Here is an 18729-nt window from a genome sequence, read left to right as displayed (position 1 = left end):
TTATATCCAAGAAACTACAGATTAATGTAAAATATAGAAAGGCGGCCTAACCGTCAGATTGCTAGCAATGACTAGGATGACTTCCTAACCCTGTAGTGCCATTAACTTAGTTTGGCGGAACAGGTTAAGTAAAGTGACCATATCTCTCTGGCTTCTAAATAACTTATGTTTCTACAGTGGCGCCCGAACTAAAAAGCTAATGAATAACGATTCTTCACCACCGGCATTAAAACCCCAGCCGCCCTTTAAAAAATGGAAAGTATATAAGGTATTTCTCCCGCTTTCTTAGCATGCCTTCGTAGTGTAGTGGTCAGCACACTCGACGCGTATTCGAGAGGTCCTTGGTTCGAGTCCCGGCGAGGGCATTGCTCATTTTTCCTGTTTCCTGCTTCCAAATAACCTAATGTTTCTACAACCTTTAAGATATATCAACAAATGAATAATGCAATTGGCTAACTGATTATACCGGACCATAATTCGGTCTTCATAAACCAAGTAAATTTAAATTGTTATTACGATGTAAGCTGTTTGACAAGTGACAAGTTTAACTAATTTTAAAACATATAAGGATTTCCACTTCGGTCCTCAAAAACTGATGAATTTTAAATGTTTATCATTATTTTATAAGTTACACAACATTCAACAAAGTTAATACATATAGCCCACTTTTAAATGCATTTAATACTAACTCCTTCAAATTAATATAATTATTTTTTAATATGGTAAGAAGCAGCATACTCTTTATGGAAATGTTACGCAACAGGATAAAAGTGACTATACTCTAAAGAAAATTAATAAACTCAAAATGGTATGAATGCATAGCCCACGCCACAAAATTCAGTAAAGTGTTGCCAAGCGGTAAAGCTAGATACGCCCCTAGACCCGTAATGTAGTTGAATCTCCATGGATCTCCTTCCTACCATAAACAAGCAAAAAAAAAAAAAAAAAAAAAAAAAAAAAATGCTTTTTCTGGGCAAAGTCTGCTAACTAAAACGATACTAAAATATCCTGGGTGGATGCCAATTACTGTGTCTACTATGTCTCCGGATGCTATGTCTATTCCAATTCGAATATTGTTTAAATTTGACAAGTTTAGTTAAAGAGTTCACCCATGCATAAACCAAATTTTGCTCTTTATACTTGAACACTCAAACCCAAAAAGCATTCAAAGTGTATAATGGTTGTCACTATGATATACTCTTCAACTCACACATGTGACTGATAAGAATTAAAAATTTGCCAAATATTTTCACTTACGAGTCTTTGTGATTTGCAGTTTTCGTAACCTAGCTTTCCGATTTCATAATAGTCAATGATATGTTATGCATGAAAAGCGGCTAAAATTACTATGTGAAGAAATAAAAAAGGCGTGCCTAAAATATATTAGAGACTCCTCAGATTTACCGGTTTTGGTGCTATAGATGAATCCTGATGTTTCGTGCAGTTAATGATGCTCCCTAAGCTATAAAAAGATGAATGCAGTACGCTGAATCATCACTCTTACTGAAAAGACGAAGGTAAGTGTAAATTTCTGTCTCTTAATGCAAAAGCATTTCCATGTATGAGCATAATTGTCAAACGTTACATTTCTTTGTGTTACTGAATAAATACTGCTATCTTATTATTGAAATGTTAATAGCATTCAAGTACTTTTGCTAAATATGATTTTTCATCCATGATTCTTCTTGGAGAATATCCTTTTCATCCTGAGTGGCTTTATTCTGGGAATGGCCACGTCTTGCGTACACAGGATCTTTTGCGATCAGTTTTGGGTTCTTTTGGACGCGAAGACATCACCACTACCACCACATTTACTAAATGTTTTAATTTAGGTGGAGTTATTAAACATTCAAGATTGGCCTGGACAATCCTGAATTTGTAATTAAGTTCTTGCAGCATCATCAGCTCCGGTACTTCTTTTTATAAAACTGAACCACAATTTAAAGGGAAAAAAATTTTAGAATTCCTAACGTTTTAGTTTAACAATAAGCAGACCTTGCAAAACTCTATTTCCCTAGAAATACGAACTCATGAGAACATGAGACGTTCAAGTAAAGTTCTCTCACTCACGTGCGGAAACGTTTCCCTTTAAGTTGGGGTAGTTTATTTAGGAAGGCCTAAATTTCTCGCCATGCCATTGTATCTAGTGTACTGTTATCGATGCTTACAGTTAGTTATCCTCGCAGGAAGGACAATTTGTGTTCTTAAATGTGCGTTAAGTGACAGAGTGTACAATAAGACTGAAATACTGAGATAAACACGTCTTATACATCGTCTTCCCATAGTATCCACCATGGAGGTAGGAAAAGGAGGAGGGGCCAACCCGCGCTAAAAGTGAAGCACTGCTTTGAAGCTTGGGTCACCAGATGGGGTGTTCTTTGTTTACATTCAGAAGCTCGCTTCACAAGATTCTGATAGTATTTCGACACACGACAGTTCCATACAAATCGAAAAAGGGACACTTTCGCATGAAAGAAACATTCATAGTGTGATGGATAATAGCAATTTGTATAGTTTAGTGACATTTACCCTAAAATTACATCTTTGTTATTTTTCGATAACTAACAACAGCGATTTTGATTATGAATTTGTTTTATAAAATTCTAAGCTGTTGCACTACAAAAATATAGATTTTAAGAAAAATGTTATGCTTAAAGAATTAAAAATACCTTACGGTACATTTAAAATTGTATACGTCTTTCGATACCTTTGATAGAGTATTCGCTACTTTTATTTTATTTTCCAAACGTCAAAATGTTTTAAATAAAACAAATTTTTTTCACATCCATATATTATTGTAACATGTACCTTTTAAAATTTTTTAGAGGAGAGGCTTTACTGCTGCTCATTTTTAACCCATCGTTTTAATTTTATATATCTGAAAAATAAGCACTTTGGGCTTACACGTTTTACTTATTTGGGTTAATTAAAAATAAAATTACCATCAAATGCTGCAATCCTTGTCAAAATTAATAAATATACACACAGATATGCCAACAAGTTAGCTTTCCCTTCATTTGGAACCACACATTTGTGTAAAATTATGTACAGTTTTACACAAATGTGTGGAACAGAAGAGGGATACATTTGCGAATTTGGCGGAAGTACCATGTGCGGTCAAGATGATGTGACCATGTGAACGTGCTACATCATCAAGACAGCTTATTAAGAATTTGAAAAATAGGGTAATCGACGCAGGTGAAAACATTTGTATATCCTGCCAAAGGAGGTCCGATCATGAATGGTCCGATCAGAACGTAATAAAGAGTTTTGGAATATGTATTGTTGAAATGAAGGATAAAAAAAAACAGATAAGTATAATTAAAAGAATTATTCCCCTTACATTTTATAATAACTCAGTTACAAGTTTTAAATAATACTTTAAAAAAAACTTATTTTATTCCCTTTCAGAAATGTTCAGAGAAAGTTAAGTACTATTTAAAGTATTTCGCTAATTCCTAATAATTCTCTAATTTAAAATGAACCGAATAGAGCATTAATTAAAAATTGACTTACATTTTTCGAAGCCAAAAAATCATGTCATATTTAAGAAAGTATTTCAGAAAGAAGCTCTATAAATAGAAAAGAAATAATGCATAATTTTAATATTAATAATACAATAAGCTTTGATCTTAATTTTTGTACCTTGACCGAATAAAATCGAATTACCTTAATTTTTTTTTCTAGAGTAATTAACGAAAACTTGAGAAAATATTTCATTCAAATTAAACCATTCTGAGAAAACTGTCCTGTGAAAAGTATAGCATTTAATTCCGTTCAGAATGAAATGTTGTTTAAAAATATGTTGTTTTCACATACTTAGGACTCTGAAGTGTTGTAGAAAAAGAAAATATATACATTTATATGTATATTTGCGACGTAATTACAAAATATTTACACCCGAACGCGTCAAATCCCATAGAACTCAATGGTAAATGACCCAATGTTTTGGTCACCACGTAGGGATCGCCGGTGCTTCAGAGCAGGGTACGGAGAAACTTATTTAGGGCGACTCCATCTTACTTCCTACCTCCATGGTTTCGCCCTGGAATTTTCATCAGCTATACTTTAAGTATATTTAATTTTTGCGATGATAAAAGAACTCCCCCCCCTACGATCAGAACTTAAATTGAGCCGGACACCGGAGCCCTGAATAAGAAGGTTGCGGCACTTCTTTTATGTAATTGAATAACGATTTCAGTAGAAATTTTATCTCGAAAACTTTATTTTAACAATAAAATTATATTAAAAATCGCGTATTAATTTTCAATTTATCTATTTACGTTTTATTTAATTTTAATTAGTTAATTATTTCAATAAATAATAATTAATTATCTAATAATTATAATTAATTAATTATATAATAATTATTGATTAAATAACAATTTATAAACATTAATTAAATATATATTAATTAATTTGATAATAATTAACTATTTCATTTTAAAATTATTAATGAGTTTAATAGTCATTTTATTTATTTATTTACTCTTGTTCCTCTCTGCTGACGGTCTTCCATAGGGCTTTGGCACTTCTAATCTTAGAAATTAAGCCCTGGAGTAGACAATTACAAGCATCCATGCCTTCTCTAGGCGTAAAACAAGAAAACAGCAGGTTTCAAAAATCATTGTATTGAATACGAGGGTAGCTCAAGACATATTTAAAAATGCAATACCTTGTGCGCAGAAAATATTCTTATTCTTGATATAATTTTTAAGACTAGATCTAAAATAAACATTCTTCAGTCAAAAAAGTAAAAGGAAAAAGCGAAAGAAAGAAAAGAAGGGGGAAGAAAGAAAAGCTTAGCACTGCACTTTTTTTGTCATGTAATTATTTTTTAAAGAAATTCTGTATCCTTATCCTCATTTTTTTAATTTATTTAATGATTCATATTTATTATTTATTTTAAAGTTTGTAGCACCCTAAATCTATCTGAATGATGTATTTTTTGGTGACTGTACTGACCTTGTGGATGACCCCCGACATCCAAGGGGGGCCTGTACCTCATGAAATGGTGGACATGTCTTATGTATTCGACGAAACAACCTTATACTGGCCTACGCAAAAAAAGTTTGAAATGAAACTAACTCATAATGGAATCGCTGACGAAGGTTACTGGTATGTATGTATCACTATATTTTAAATCTCAAACTATTTTAACTGCAAAAACTATGCATAAGTTACAGTGTAATGCATTTTGATATTGTATACCGCACTTCATTTATGACGTATCTCAAAAATTTTATTTCTGGGACTGAACAAAATGCAAAAAGCAATTTCATCTTTATATAAACTTTCTTAAGAACGGTAAATCTCTAGGAATTGCAATTTTCTTAAAGTTAGTATTTATTCTAATTTGATTAGCTAATAGAGACTATGAAGAGTTTCGAAGCTATAAACGCTTAAGTCAAAAAAGACTTCGTCATGATTCAAACAACAGATTTCCAACAGCTAATTAGATGGCTAACCACTTATACTACGAAATAACGCAAGGATGTAAAATGGCGGCATATTCATCGGAGCAGGAAAGTTGCCAGGATTCGAATTTTTCCAATTCCTAGCCAGACGTGTTTTCAAATCTTACGACGAAGAAACGAAGCGGTAAGAAAAGATAAAATTCCTTACATCCTTTCCCACTTAAAAGGCGACTGTGGACAAAGGTGTAGGACTGTGGACAGTAGCCAAATCCAAGTGGTGACGAATTATCGTCCACCTCATTTTAGTCCGGTGCAGCTGAAAAATAATTAGATATTTATCGGAGGAGAAATCTGTATGCAATATTTTTAGAATTATCAACAATTTTAAAAATGTTTAAGTGCTGCTAAGCCTAATTTGATGGCGGCCATTGCTCTTGTTTACATTTGAAACAGCTGAGTAGCGGATTTGTTGCCAATCTAGAGAAACTTAGCTTCGCAACAACAAAGATAACGCCTTCATTTATTATTTAAATCATGCTTAATCCTTTCTGGAATTTTTTCGAGGAAATAAGCGTTTAAGATTTACTTCGTAATTTTTAATACAGATATTTTGAGTTTTTATGTATTTTTGCCTTGTCCCGAAGTGAAAACTGAATTAATTGAATGAGAAATACTCAATCGTCTGTGAAAAACTGTTTCTTTTTTCTTTTGTTTGCTTAATTTCTTTTATACATAGTTCTAGCTTTATTATAGTATTTGAATAGAACACGTGGCAACGATTAGATAATTCTTTAAATGATATAAATTTTGTGCGTCGAAGTATAATACTGTTAAGTAAACCTAGCGCCAGAGTGTCGCTATGGTGAACAAAGTGAATTTTAAAGAATGCATTTATTCTATTGTGGTTTATGCGCTGTCGGCGAAGTAGGTTTAATTCAATCTGATAAGTTTAAATAAAATGAAAGAAAAAATGCGTATAATTTAATATTCCGTACAAGGAAGTCATGTGGTGTACACATCAGACTTTTTTCCCTTATATTAATGATATTACATTTATCCACCTACCAATTACTTTTAAGTACTTGGTAAAGTAGCATAGGAGATTATGAGGGGATAAAATACCCATCTAATGTTAAGAAATAACTATGCGAAGGTCCTTTTTTTTTTCAGCCAATAATATGAGCTCTTACCTCCCTCCCCCTGTTTTCGCCTGAAACGCCTGAAAACTATCGTGACATAAGCTATGCATAAGAAACCTATCAGAGATAATACATGTAATTTTGCGACTGTGTCTGGCATAAAAAAGTTACAAAAAGCAGAAAAACATTTTTGGTTTTACCACACGAAAGGTTTTACTAATTATCTTTAATATGCAATAATGTCTCATCTCCTTGCCACGTATCCACAGATTCCGCTCACTAAAACAGTTTTGAGAAAGACAAGCTAGATTTTAACCCCCCCCCCTCCGCCTTCCGTTTCACGAAACGTTTATTTTGAAAATCTGTATTAGTCTTCTTGAACTAATGTTTCGTAATTTTTCTTACATATACATTAATTATTATATTTTCAATTCTCTGAAATTTTTGCCAATGATATTTTTTAAGTAAAAGAATTTTAAAGCCTAACGTATTCTTCTTTAAGAAATGTATTTTTACACTGTTTTATAAATTCTTCATTCAAAAGAAGAAACGAAGTAGCTGCGCAGACGATACTTAGAGTAAACTGTATTTCCAAAAAGAAATTCAAAAGAATGAAACGATTTCATTGCATATTGCAAATAAAATAACTATTTTTGATAGAAGAATCACTATAAGGTCTGCGAACCAGAGATACATTAAAGATTTACAAATCTCAGGCAATACCAAATTCATATTTGTATAACAGAGATTCGCAAAGTTCATGTTTGTGAACCGCCTATATTTGGCATATATCTAGACGAAAACTGACATCAATCAAGCTGCAAAAGTCTGTAGTGATACTTTTGTGCCCTAACAGATCTTAAAGTAGCGAGCACGTGTTATAGAGTTTTCTTACATTCTCACAAGGAAAAAAAGACTTGAAGGTATAAATGGTCTCAGTTACTCTGTTACAAACAGTCACCTTATACAGAATGAGCAAAGAAACTAATTTTTTTCACTCCTTATTGAAATAATTTTTGAGCTTTTTAAATAAAATATCATTACACTGTGGGGTTTTATTTAATTTTATCAACAGTTAATTTTATTTTGAAAGCAGCCTTTCCTATGTCTCTTGTTTTCAACTCACGCTTTCTTGCCAGAATGAGATTTCAGTTTCGTGCATTATGCAAAGTAGAATAGAAAGCTACTATTTAAGTTGGTGTCTGAGTTACTTCAGATACAGCGTGTTCTGCCTGTTGGCCACATTGTTTCTGTACTAGTTAAGCTTGCTATTTTTACTGCCGTGCGTATTAATTTCCGGTTAAGTCTACGTCGGTGGTAGAGCCAAGAGTCAACGTCACGTTAAAACAGCATCTCTTTGCTGCTTCGGTTGATTATTCGAATTACGTTTACTTAAAATTTTACATTTTTATCCTGAGTTGCACACTAAAAGTATTCGTAAGGTCGTGTAAACACCAGAAGTGCCAACTGTACATACTGTTCAAGAGTTGAATAAAAGGGTCTTTTCACCCTTCCTATGTGCTGTTACTGACACGGTGTCCGCCGATAACATCGCGGCAAAAACATCGCTGACGAAAACATCGCTGACGAAAACGTCGCGGAGAAAACAACGCAAGGCGAAAACGTCGTGCTACAAAACATCGTGGGAGAAAACATCGCAGTTCTAAAACATCACGGTACAAAATATCGTCGTCGAAAATAAAGCGGTTCAAAAACTTCGCAGTTTAAAAACATCGTCCTCGAAAATATCGTGGTAAAAAATAAAGTATCTACAAATCATCGCATGCCGATAACATCGCAGACATGCTTTTTCAGGTTTTAATAATTGTAAATGGATATTCTCATAATGATTTGTGAGCGCAAGATGTAAAGAAGGATAATTTTTACTTTCACATTCTTTTATTAACTAATAAATTTTTGCTGAAAACGTAAGAAAGAAACTTAAGCATAGAAAATTAAACGTAACTTATAGATTATACTTCTCATGAAGAATTGCCAGTAAAAACTTTATAAAAAATTATTTATTAATATGGCCTTTGTTAGTTAACTATGTCGGTTTAAAATTCTATTAAGTACTATAAGTTGCATTAATTTTCTATGCTTAAGTTTCTTTTTTATTTTCTCAGCAAAAATTTATTGATTAATAAAAAATATGAAAGTAAATATTATCCTTCTTTCCATCTTGCCCACACAAATCATTACGGGAATATCCATTTACAGTTATCAAACCCTGAAAAAAGCGTGGCTACGATGTTATCGTCATGCGATGATTTGTAGATACTTTATTTTTTACCGCGATATTTTCGACGACGATGTTTTTAAACTACGAAATTTTTGAACCGCTTTATTTTCGACGACGATGTTTTGTACCACGATGTTTTAGAACTGCGATGTTTTCTCTTTGCGATGTTTTCTCCCACGATGTTTTGTAGCACGACGTTTTCGCCTTGCGTTGTTTTCTCCGCGACGTTTTCGTCTGCGATGTTTTCGGCTGTAACCACTGATACAGTTGAACTGAGCGAATAGTCGCTTCATAATTCAAGTAAAGATCTAGCCAGCAAAAGTAACTTTAATTTAGCTAGAATCTTACAATTGTATTTATCTTAGAGATTTAACTGTTCCACTGCAAACAAAGAATAATAAGTTTTAAGGTATATTTTATGTTAATTAGCCAGTTATTTTAGTTTAAACTTTTACTACAACTTCTCCTTACCGTAATCGTCACCAGAATGCAAAGTAGTTGTTCGCTTATATGAGCTGATGGTTTTGAATGTTTACAGTAGAGCCTCTGGAAGCTGCGTCTTGCTGTTGCTATCGCCAGCTCTGCCCAAGTTGTATTCCGGCTTTAGCATTTTGTTATCCAACGTTATAAAATATGTGCCGTTATATACCTGAGCCAGCTTGAGTAGTCTATTTTATGTGTAGCCTCAGATTATGTTACCAACATCGAAATTTAATTTTCTCTTATGTTGATACAAATACCTGCAAGCAAAGAAATTTATCTGTCGAACAAGTAGTGCCTTTCTTTCATTTAAGAGTTAAATAAGAAAGGTGTTTTTTAACCTTCATACGACTTTGTGACTTTTTTAGACTAACCGATAAGTATTCATTATAGTAGGATCTGCAGGGCTTTAACACGAGTTTCAATCTACAGCAGAACCATATAACGTTTGATTTTTAAACAGCTAGGTGTTGAAAAACGTTTTATCACCATATTATGAACAGTAATACTGAACACTATGAAGACAACTGAGTAGATAATTATCAAAGGAATAACATCATTGTATCATTTATTTATTCTTCTACATACTCTTCTACTTAACACAAAGCACTATATTCAGACACAAAGCGCTACATACAGACTTCACCAAGCAAGACATACCTTCAGAAATCATAAAATTCTTTTAACCTGCAATTATATTTGATAGCATACTTCATTCCACATTGCCCTTGTATTCATCATTCATGTTTCATGTACTTGTTTAGTACCCCCATTACATTATAGTGAGAGTACTTTTATGTATAACATCTCTGTGTAAACTAAATAAATATGCATTTATATGTTAAAATCTTAATACACCATAAGACTCAACAGCATCTGACTTACAATATCCTCCAAACAAATTAATCATTAAATGATGATGTAACATGACACTTTTGACTTTTAGGAGTACAAGCAAATTTTTAAATCCATAGCATAAGTTATATAAATATGTAAGAAGTAAAATACACATAAACAAAGAAATAATTCCGTGAAATGTGTTAAATCTCGCTTTCAGTAACAAAAAATATCAATATTTGAAGGATTTTACTTTTCCAAAAGTGCCGGTCAAACATCGCCTATTATGTTTTATTGTAGTTTTTAGATATCTTAAAATTTTTGTCACCAGAAAATAATATCATTAAACTAGTAAATATTGAACAGGATTTCTGTTATCATCATCATCTTTGGCACGATAGTCTAGTGGCAGCCTTGACCTTTTCCCAAAACTTCTCCATAATCCACTATCCTTCAGTCCTGTAGAATATTCTTACCGATTAATAAAAATTATATAATGTCCAAGAATTATCTTTACAAATTAAAGATTCAAACTCAAATTCTAAGTTGCATATTTAAAAGCGATTTGCCGTACATGATGCTCATAGTTTTTATCGCCTCATTTGTCCAATTTAATGCGAGTTCTTCGATCAGACAGACCACATCTACCTTGAATTCAACTACGTGCATGGTAGCTCTGTGGAACGCAATAAGTATCTTTCTTAAGTTCTCTTAGCTTAGCAATTTTAGTACGACACATAGAATACTTCACGTACCCCCACGGGAAGTTATTCAGGACTATTAAGATAGGTGAACGAGGATGCTACAGAAATGAAACCACCAAGTCCAATCGAATATTTGAGGAAAGTAACGTCGAAGAATTAGGAAACTGCTGTGGCCCAGTGCGGATAAGCATAGGTTTGCTGGAAGAGAACATCGGGCTGATAATCCTTCAGTTGTGTCATCGCGAAACTGGCGAGTTTATCAAGATAAAAGCTACCAGTCATGATTGACTTATAGAAGAGAAACTGGCAAATGATGCGATGTGCATCAGACCATATTAAAAGTTGACCTTGAGGCTCTCTTTTGGTCTTACGTGTAATAAGGGACAATTATAATTTCCATATTCGTATATTATGATGAATTAATAAACTAAAAATATGGAATGTTACTTCATTATTCCGACACGCACATTTCATGAAATTTTCATCCTAGTCTGTCTTCTGTAAGCTCTCGACAACAAAGACTGCTCGCTATGGATTGGCTGCTGCTAGAACAGCATACAACAGTTGCATCTTGTAGACATCATGCACTTGTACGTATTTGTACAATACCGCATGGAGTGTTGAGCATGTAATAATATGTTTAATTATTTGGTATTCATCATTCTTAATTGATTTGCTAGAGCTCTTTTAGAGCTGAATGTCCTTTGTGCTGATGTTCGACAGACCTTACTTTTTCTGAACATTAATATAATGCATTATAAATGCTTAATGTGAAGGGAATCTGCTCACCAAAAGCAGTCCAAAAATTGCATTGAACCTGTGTGTTTGACTTTTCACAGTTTCAGTGAACCAAGAAAGCTTTCTTTTCTTGCATTCATACAACTGCCCGCAAATGATTCGTCTACAAAAGAAAAACCTTTATAAGTTTATGCATTATTGTACAACAAGCCGCATTTTACTGTCTGACATACAATTCGTATTATTAAAATTTTAGCACGCTACGTTATATACGTTCCCTTGAAACAGTTCTGGAAACCTATCTACTGCAGACATTCACTAGCAGATTTGCGAAGTTTACGGAGCTACTGCCATGAGAGAATACAAAGTGCGTAAATGGGTCAGAGACTTCAAAGGTGGCCGAGACAACGTCCATCATGAGTCTCGCTCTGGTCACCCATCTGTGATCACAGGCGATATGGTGGCTTCAGATGAAGCAAAAATTCTTGAGGACATATGTTTCACCATAAGCACTCTTTCAAACGATTTTCCTGTGTCTAGTCTAGGACGTGAAAACGGCCGTGACATCTTCGTTATTGGAGCATGCGGCGAGTTTCTATGAAGAGGGTATTTAAAATCTAGTTCTAAGGTATGATAAGTATATAAAAAAACTTGGTAACTATGTTGAAAAATAGAAAACGTATCTAGAATCTAAAAATAAATTTGGATTTTGAAAATGCTCTTTCGTTTAGTTTTTATTTTCAAACGGCCCCTATTTAGACATTGATTACCAGGCGAGGCAACATAAATGTAGGATGGAAATGATATTTTATTCTTTATTTCAAATCCAAAGCAATATTTTACGAATTTTCTATTAAAGTTTTCTAGTAAATTTTTTTATTAATTTTCTATTAACGTTTTGAGACTTCGCAGAGAATTTGCATCATTGCTTTCAAAGAAATACTGCTTATGAATACTTTACATTCGGATTCAATGGAAAATATTGCTCATGCATATACCTAAACAGAAAACTATATACAGTCGGCATCAAATCTGCGATTCATTGCTTTCTTACTGCGCACTGCTAGCAGAAATTCCTTTTTTTATTTCCTCTATTCTGCTAAAATCTTTACATATTTTAATATAAATTACATTTTTTAACATAAATAACAGAAAAGTTTATCAATTCAATGATGTAATAACACAAATATGAAGCCCAAACATAGGTTAAATACACAGACTATTATTTCAAAAGGATAAGAATAGGAATATTACAAACTCGTGTTGCATTGCGAAGTAATTACCTTGAATGCGGTTTGATTAACAGTAGAGCTGTTATTTTACATTCTTGCTATAATATTGTTACGAATTTGGTATTTAAAAAGCAAATGTTAGTTCAATTATAAATTAAATGGTTTTATTTCTCGCGCAGTGCAGCGCGTGACGAATATTAAAAGAAAGCTAAGCCGGAAAATTGAAAATACAAGAGCGCGTGCATTAAATAAATAAATAACTCTTTTTCATTTCGAGAAAGTACTGGAAAATTCTAGCGCGTGATTTTAAAATGTTATAAAAGGAGGAAAACATCTCAGTTCGTAGTAGTTGCTTAGTTTGTTGTTGTTTAGAAAACTACTGTTGTTGATTGTAGCGAATTCGCGGATTAGCGTTCTTTAGCTGTTTTGAATTACGTTCTATTGGACATTTGAGTAGTTAAAAGAAAACTACTGTGAGATATTGTAATACTGCGTGATAATTTGAGAAAATTTAAGCATTTTTGTTGCGATAATAATAAATTTTTGTTCATTTTTCATCGGACTTGTGCATTCATTTAGTAACGAATCCGTACGCACGCAACAATTTTTGGTGTCAGAAGTGGGATTTGAATGCCAATAACAAGAGCGATGGAAGAGCAGTTAAGGAAATTGATAACAGCCTTTGCCTCGTTTAAAGAAGAAATGAAAGAAGAGATGAAATCTAGCCAAGGAAAGATGGAAGGGGCCGTCAACTCTGTTAAGGACGAAATGAAAGCCGTTCAAGCTGGTCAAGAAAAGATTGAAGCAGGTCAAGAAGAAATGAAAAGAGAGATTACCTGCATAATAGAAAATAAATTTGAAGCTATGGAAGGCAGAATTGACACAGTTGAAAATAAAGTTGGACTAATTGAAGAAAGAGTTTCTTCGGTGAAAGAAGAAATAGAAGAAAGAGTTTCTTCTGTAAAAGAACATATAGAAGGGAGAGTTTCTGCTGTGGAGGAACGAATTGAAAGAAAGAGTAACATCCCAGAATCCGTGTCCTCAGAGAGCATTACATCGGAGTTATTGCAGAATGCACAATTAAACGATAAAGAGAAAAATGCTGCCGATCGCGTCATTAAAGATCTTTAAGTTGTTTTCTCCCGCTCGTCTTCTAACGTGGGTCAAACTAGTTTGACACAACATAGAATAGATACTGGCGATCATCCCCCGATCAAGCAACATCCAAGACGTCTACCGTTTGCTAAACAGGAAGAGGTGCGAACACTGTTAAAAGATATGGAAGAAGGCGATGTCATCGAGCCTTCAGCGAGTCCATGGGCATCTCCCATCGTTCTCGTCAGAAAGAAAGACGGCTCAACAAGATTTTGCGTTGACTATCGCCGGTTGAATGAGGTTACGAAGAAAGACAGTTACCCTCTTCCTAGAATTGATGACATTCTAGACACTCTTTCTGGAAGCAAGTGGTTCTCAACACTTGATTTAAAGAGTGGGTATTGGCAGGTAGAAATCCATCCTGATGACCGAGAAAAGACGGCATTTACTACGGGACAACGACTTTGGCAGTTCAAAGTGATGCCGTTTGGACTGTGTAATGCGCCGGCAACATTCGAACGTCTTATGGAGACTGTTTTGAAAGGCCTTTCCTACGAAGCCTGTCTGATATACCTGGACGATATCATCATCATCGGAAAGAGTTTTGAAGAGCATCTAGAAAATCTAAGAAAGGTGCTTCAGAAACTGAAAGAGGCCAATCTGAAGCTGACTCCCGCTAAATGCAAATTGTTTCGAAAGGAAGTGACTTACCTGGGACATGTCATCTCTGCAGAAGGTGTGCGCACGGATCCTGAAAAGGTATCAGCGGTTAAATCCTGGACGCGTCCCGAAAATGTCCATCAGCTGAGAAGCTTCCTAGGGCTTTGCACCTACTATAGGAGATTCGTGAAGAACTTTTCTTCCATCGCAAGACCACTTCACAAGCTGACAGAGAGCAAGCAAAGATTCTTGTGGACAAAGGAATGCGAGGATGCATTTAACAACTTAAAGGAAGCTTTAACATCTGCTCCAATCCTGACGTATCCTCAGCTCGACAGACCATTTATTCTCGACACCGACGCGAGCAATGAAAGTGTCGGTGCTGTTTTGTCCCAAGAAATAGACGGCCAAGAACGTGTAGTAGCTTACTGGAGCAAGTGCCTGTCTAAACCGGAGAGGAATTACTGTGTCACAAGGAAAGAGTTGCTCGCCATAGTCAAAGCTGTAGAACATTTCCATCATTATCTATACGGGAGAAAATTCCTCCTCCGCACGGACCATGCCTCATTGGCCTGGCTTTTAATTTCAAAAATCCTGAGGGTCAAATAGCCAGGTGGATACAGAGACTCCAAGAATACGACATCACTATCCGTCATCGTAAGGGATCATCACACGGAAACGCCGACGCCCTGTCTAGAAGACCTTGCCAAGGAAGCTGCGGATATTGTTCCAGGGTGGAAGCGAAATACGAGCTGCTGACTCCGGTCGCAAGACAAATTACAACATCAACATCGGCTGATCGAGACCCGTGGAGTGATGATGAAGTCAGGAAAGACCAGCTGGAAGACCGCGACATTAAACCCATACTTGATTTAATAGAGTCATCAAACAGAAAACCTACATGGCAGGACATTTCTATCTGTAGTCCTACAACAAAACAATACTGGGCACTCTGGGATTCATTTCACATTCGAAACGGCGTCTTATACCGGAAATTCGAGTCGGATGATGGGAAGACGTTCCGATGGCAACTGATACTTCCAAGATCCCGGATTCCTGATGTCCTCAAAGAACTACATAACAGCCCTACAGGAGGTCACTTTGGAATTATGAAGACCTTACAGAGAGTTCGTGAGCGCTTTTACTGGAATAATGCAAAGAATGACGTGCAAAAGTGGTGCCGATCTTGCGATGCCTGTGCAGGTCGGAAAGGACCGAGGAAACGCAGCCGAGACAGACTGTAACGTTACAACGTAGGTGCGCCTTTTGAACGTATTGCCTTTGACATCCTGGGACCTCTGCCACGAACTGCTGATGGCAACAAATACATACTCGTTGTCATTGATTACTTCACCAAGTGGCCTGAAGCTTATCCTATTCCTGATCAAGAGGCAGTCACAGTAGCTGAGGTAATGATACAGCACTGGATTTCCAGGTTCGGAGTGCCTCTTCAGTTACATTCCGATTAGGGAAGGAATTTTGCCTCAGCAGTAATCAAAGAACTATGCAAACTACTTGGCATTGACAAAACTCAAACGACGCCATTGCATCCCCAGTCGGACGGCATGGTAGAGAGGTTCAATCGAACCATCCTTAATAACCTCTCATTAGTGGTTTCCAGAAACCAACAGGACTGGGACAAGAAATTACCACTCTTTTTACTGGCTTACCGCAGTGCTGTCCACGAGACTACCGGCTATTCTCCATCACAGATGCTCTTCGGTCGTGACCTTCGTCTGCCTTGTGATCTATTGTTTGGCCGCCCTCCGGATGCTCCTTCATCGTCTGAGGAATATATTCAAGATCTCCAGGCCCGGTTTGAAGTGATGCACAATTTTGCACGAGAGCGAGTCAACTTGGCGACGGAGAAGATGAAGACCCGATACGACACAAGAGCTACTGAACATCAATTCCACGAAGGAGACAAGGTGTGGTTGTGGAATCCGACTCGACGGAAAGGACTTTGTCCGAAATTACAGTCACCTTGGGATGGGCCGGACACAGTCCTAAACAGGCTGAATGACGTCGTGGTTCGGATTCGTAAGTCTTCGAACTCTAAACCTAAAGTCGTTCATTACGACAGGTTAGCTCATTACTATGGCCATAGTACATAATGTAAATAATTGTAAATAGTATAAGACCATGGTCCTTTTTGTTTTTAAATGTGTATTTGATTTGATTTGTATTTAGTATTTGATTTGTATTTAGTATTTGTTTTATATTTAGTATTTGATAGCATTTGATTTGTTCAAGTTAGTTATTGCATTTATTGTTCATGTTGTTTGATATTGTAATGTAATGTTTATGCCTCAGTTGCATTTATGCCACAGTTGTAAGTTTAGCTTCCTATCCAGGGATTGTACTGCCCGGGACGTGCAGTCATTGGGAAGGGGGCAGTGTTACGAATTTGGTATTTAAAAAGCAAATGTTAGTTCAATTATAAATTAAATGGTTTTATTTCTCGCGCAGTGCAGCGCGTGACGAATATTAAAAGAAAGCTAAGCCGGAAAATTGAAAATACAAGAGCGCGTGCATTAAATAAATAAATAACTCTTTTTCATTTCGAGAAAGTACTGGAAAATTCTAGCGCGTGATTTTAAAATGTTATAAAAGGAGGAAAACATCTCAGTTCGTAGTAGTTGCTTAGTTTATTGTTGTTTAGAAAACTACTGTTGTTGATTGTAGCGAATTCGCGGATTAGCATTCTTTAGCTGTTTTGAATTACGTTCTATTGGACATTTGAGTAGTTAAAAGAAAACTACTGTGAGATATTGTAATACTGCGTGATAATTTGAGAAAATTTAAGCATTTTTGTTGTGATAATAATAAATTTTTGTTCATTTTTCATCGGACTTGTGCATTCATTTAATAACGAATCCGTACGCACGCAACAATATAGTTATACTCTGTTTTGTTCGTATAATTATGTCAACTCCTGCTGTAATTTCCGTAATTAAAGACTACATCACAATTTCCCTAGTAAAAAATTATATATTCATTTTCTCTTTGAAAAGGTCTTTAGCTGTTCATCGCTTTCTTATCAAAAGTATATTATCATGGATTTTACTTCTCACAATTTGCAGAATGAATAAGCACTTACACCTCAATTCTTTTATTCTATAGGTTGCAGCTGGAAGAATACCACTCAGCAACTCATGTAGGTACTCACATGGATGCACCTTGTCACTTCGCAAAGGAACGGTGGTGCGTGGACAAGATACCATTGAATCATTTGAAGGCTCCAGCAGCTGTCATAGATATCGTTAAAAAAGCCGAGGAAGATAGGGATGCTCTTGTGCAAATCGAAGATCTAGAGAAATGGGAGCAAATTTCTGGGCAGAGCCTGGATGGTACCATCGTCATGATTCGATCTGGATGGGGTCGTCGTTGGTCAGACAGGGAATCTTTTATCGGAACTGCAGGCAATGACACTGAAAATTTCCATTTTCCTGGGTTATCTGAGGAGGCAGCACAGTGGCTTGTAGATAACAGAAAGATCCTTGGAGTTGGCACAGAAACAATATCTTTAGATCACGGTCCATCTCAGAAGCTCATGGCGCATAGGATCCTTCTAGAAGCAAATATTTATGGTTTAGAAAATGTAGCGAACATGGAAGAGATTCCAATATTTGGAGCTACTCTTTATATTATGCCTATGAAAATCGGCCAGGGATCAGGTGCCCCAACCAGAATCATTGCCACATTCCCCAAAACTTCAATTTAATAGATGTTATGATCATTTTACTTTTTAGAGGCATTCACGCAATGATTTAAATGAATGTTGAGCATATTTTAAAATTTTATTTCGACTTAGAATTGATAAAAGTATACACGTAGACAATTACAGTTTATTCGAAATAATATTATTTTGCATGTATAATTATATCTTTTAATAAAGACCGCTTTAAGCTTGTTGTTTCTTTAATTCGTCTGAATGAACGAAAATAATGAACATTTAATACATTTAATAAATTAACATTTAATACATTTAATAAATAAACATTTAATACATTGCATTTTCTTTCTGAATAAAGAATTATATTTATTTTAAGGGATTAAATAATTTCATTCGTATTGCAGAAAGATTATTCTTTTATTGAGTTAATAGGTCTAGTCCATGCGCTTATGTATCTTAAATATTATATAACAAGTATACATTTTGAATATTAATTTTTTTGGGGTATA

The 18729-nt window shown here is 35.1% G+C and overlaps 1 protein-coding gene and 1 non-coding gene across 3 annotated transcripts; both read left to right on the top strand.

Annotated features, from left to right (window-relative positions):
• Positions 1–292: 292 nt before the first annotated feature.
• On the top strand, positions 293–365 carry TRNAT-CGU (transfer RNA threonine (anticodon CGU)). Its single transcript has one exon. It is a non-coding gene; the product is annotated as a tRNA-Thr (tRNA).
• Positions 366–1377: 1012 nt separating this feature from the next.
• LOC118190593 (uncharacterized) lies at positions 1378–18464 on the top strand. 2 transcript variants are annotated; one of them, XM_085816344.1, is made up of 3 exons: positions 1378–1517; positions 4912–5122; positions 17668–18464. In XM_085816344.1, exons 2-3 carry the CDS (start codon positions 5094–5096, stop codon positions 18266–18268), a joined length of 630 nt encoding a protein of 209 aa, XP_085672470.1. In that variant the 5' UTR covers positions 1378–1517; positions 4912–5093; the 3' UTR covers positions 18269–18464. The 2 variants fall into 2 exon arrangements, with proteins under 2 accessions (XP_085672470.1, XP_035217237.2); XM_035361346.2 differs by having other exon boundaries at positions 1379–1517; positions 4912–5118.
• The last annotated feature ends 265 nt before the right edge of the window (positions 18465–18729 follow it).

This window comes from Stegodyphus dumicola, chromosome 5 (assembly GCF_044657685.1).
Source record: "Stegodyphus dumicola isolate Sdum_Otavi_A_Nest chromosome 5, ASM4465768v1".
In the NCBI taxonomy this organism is placed as follows: Eukaryota; Metazoa; Arthropoda; class Arachnida; order Araneae; family Eresidae; genus Stegodyphus; species Stegodyphus dumicola.
This window is presented reverse-complemented; position numbering and strand designations above follow the sequence as displayed.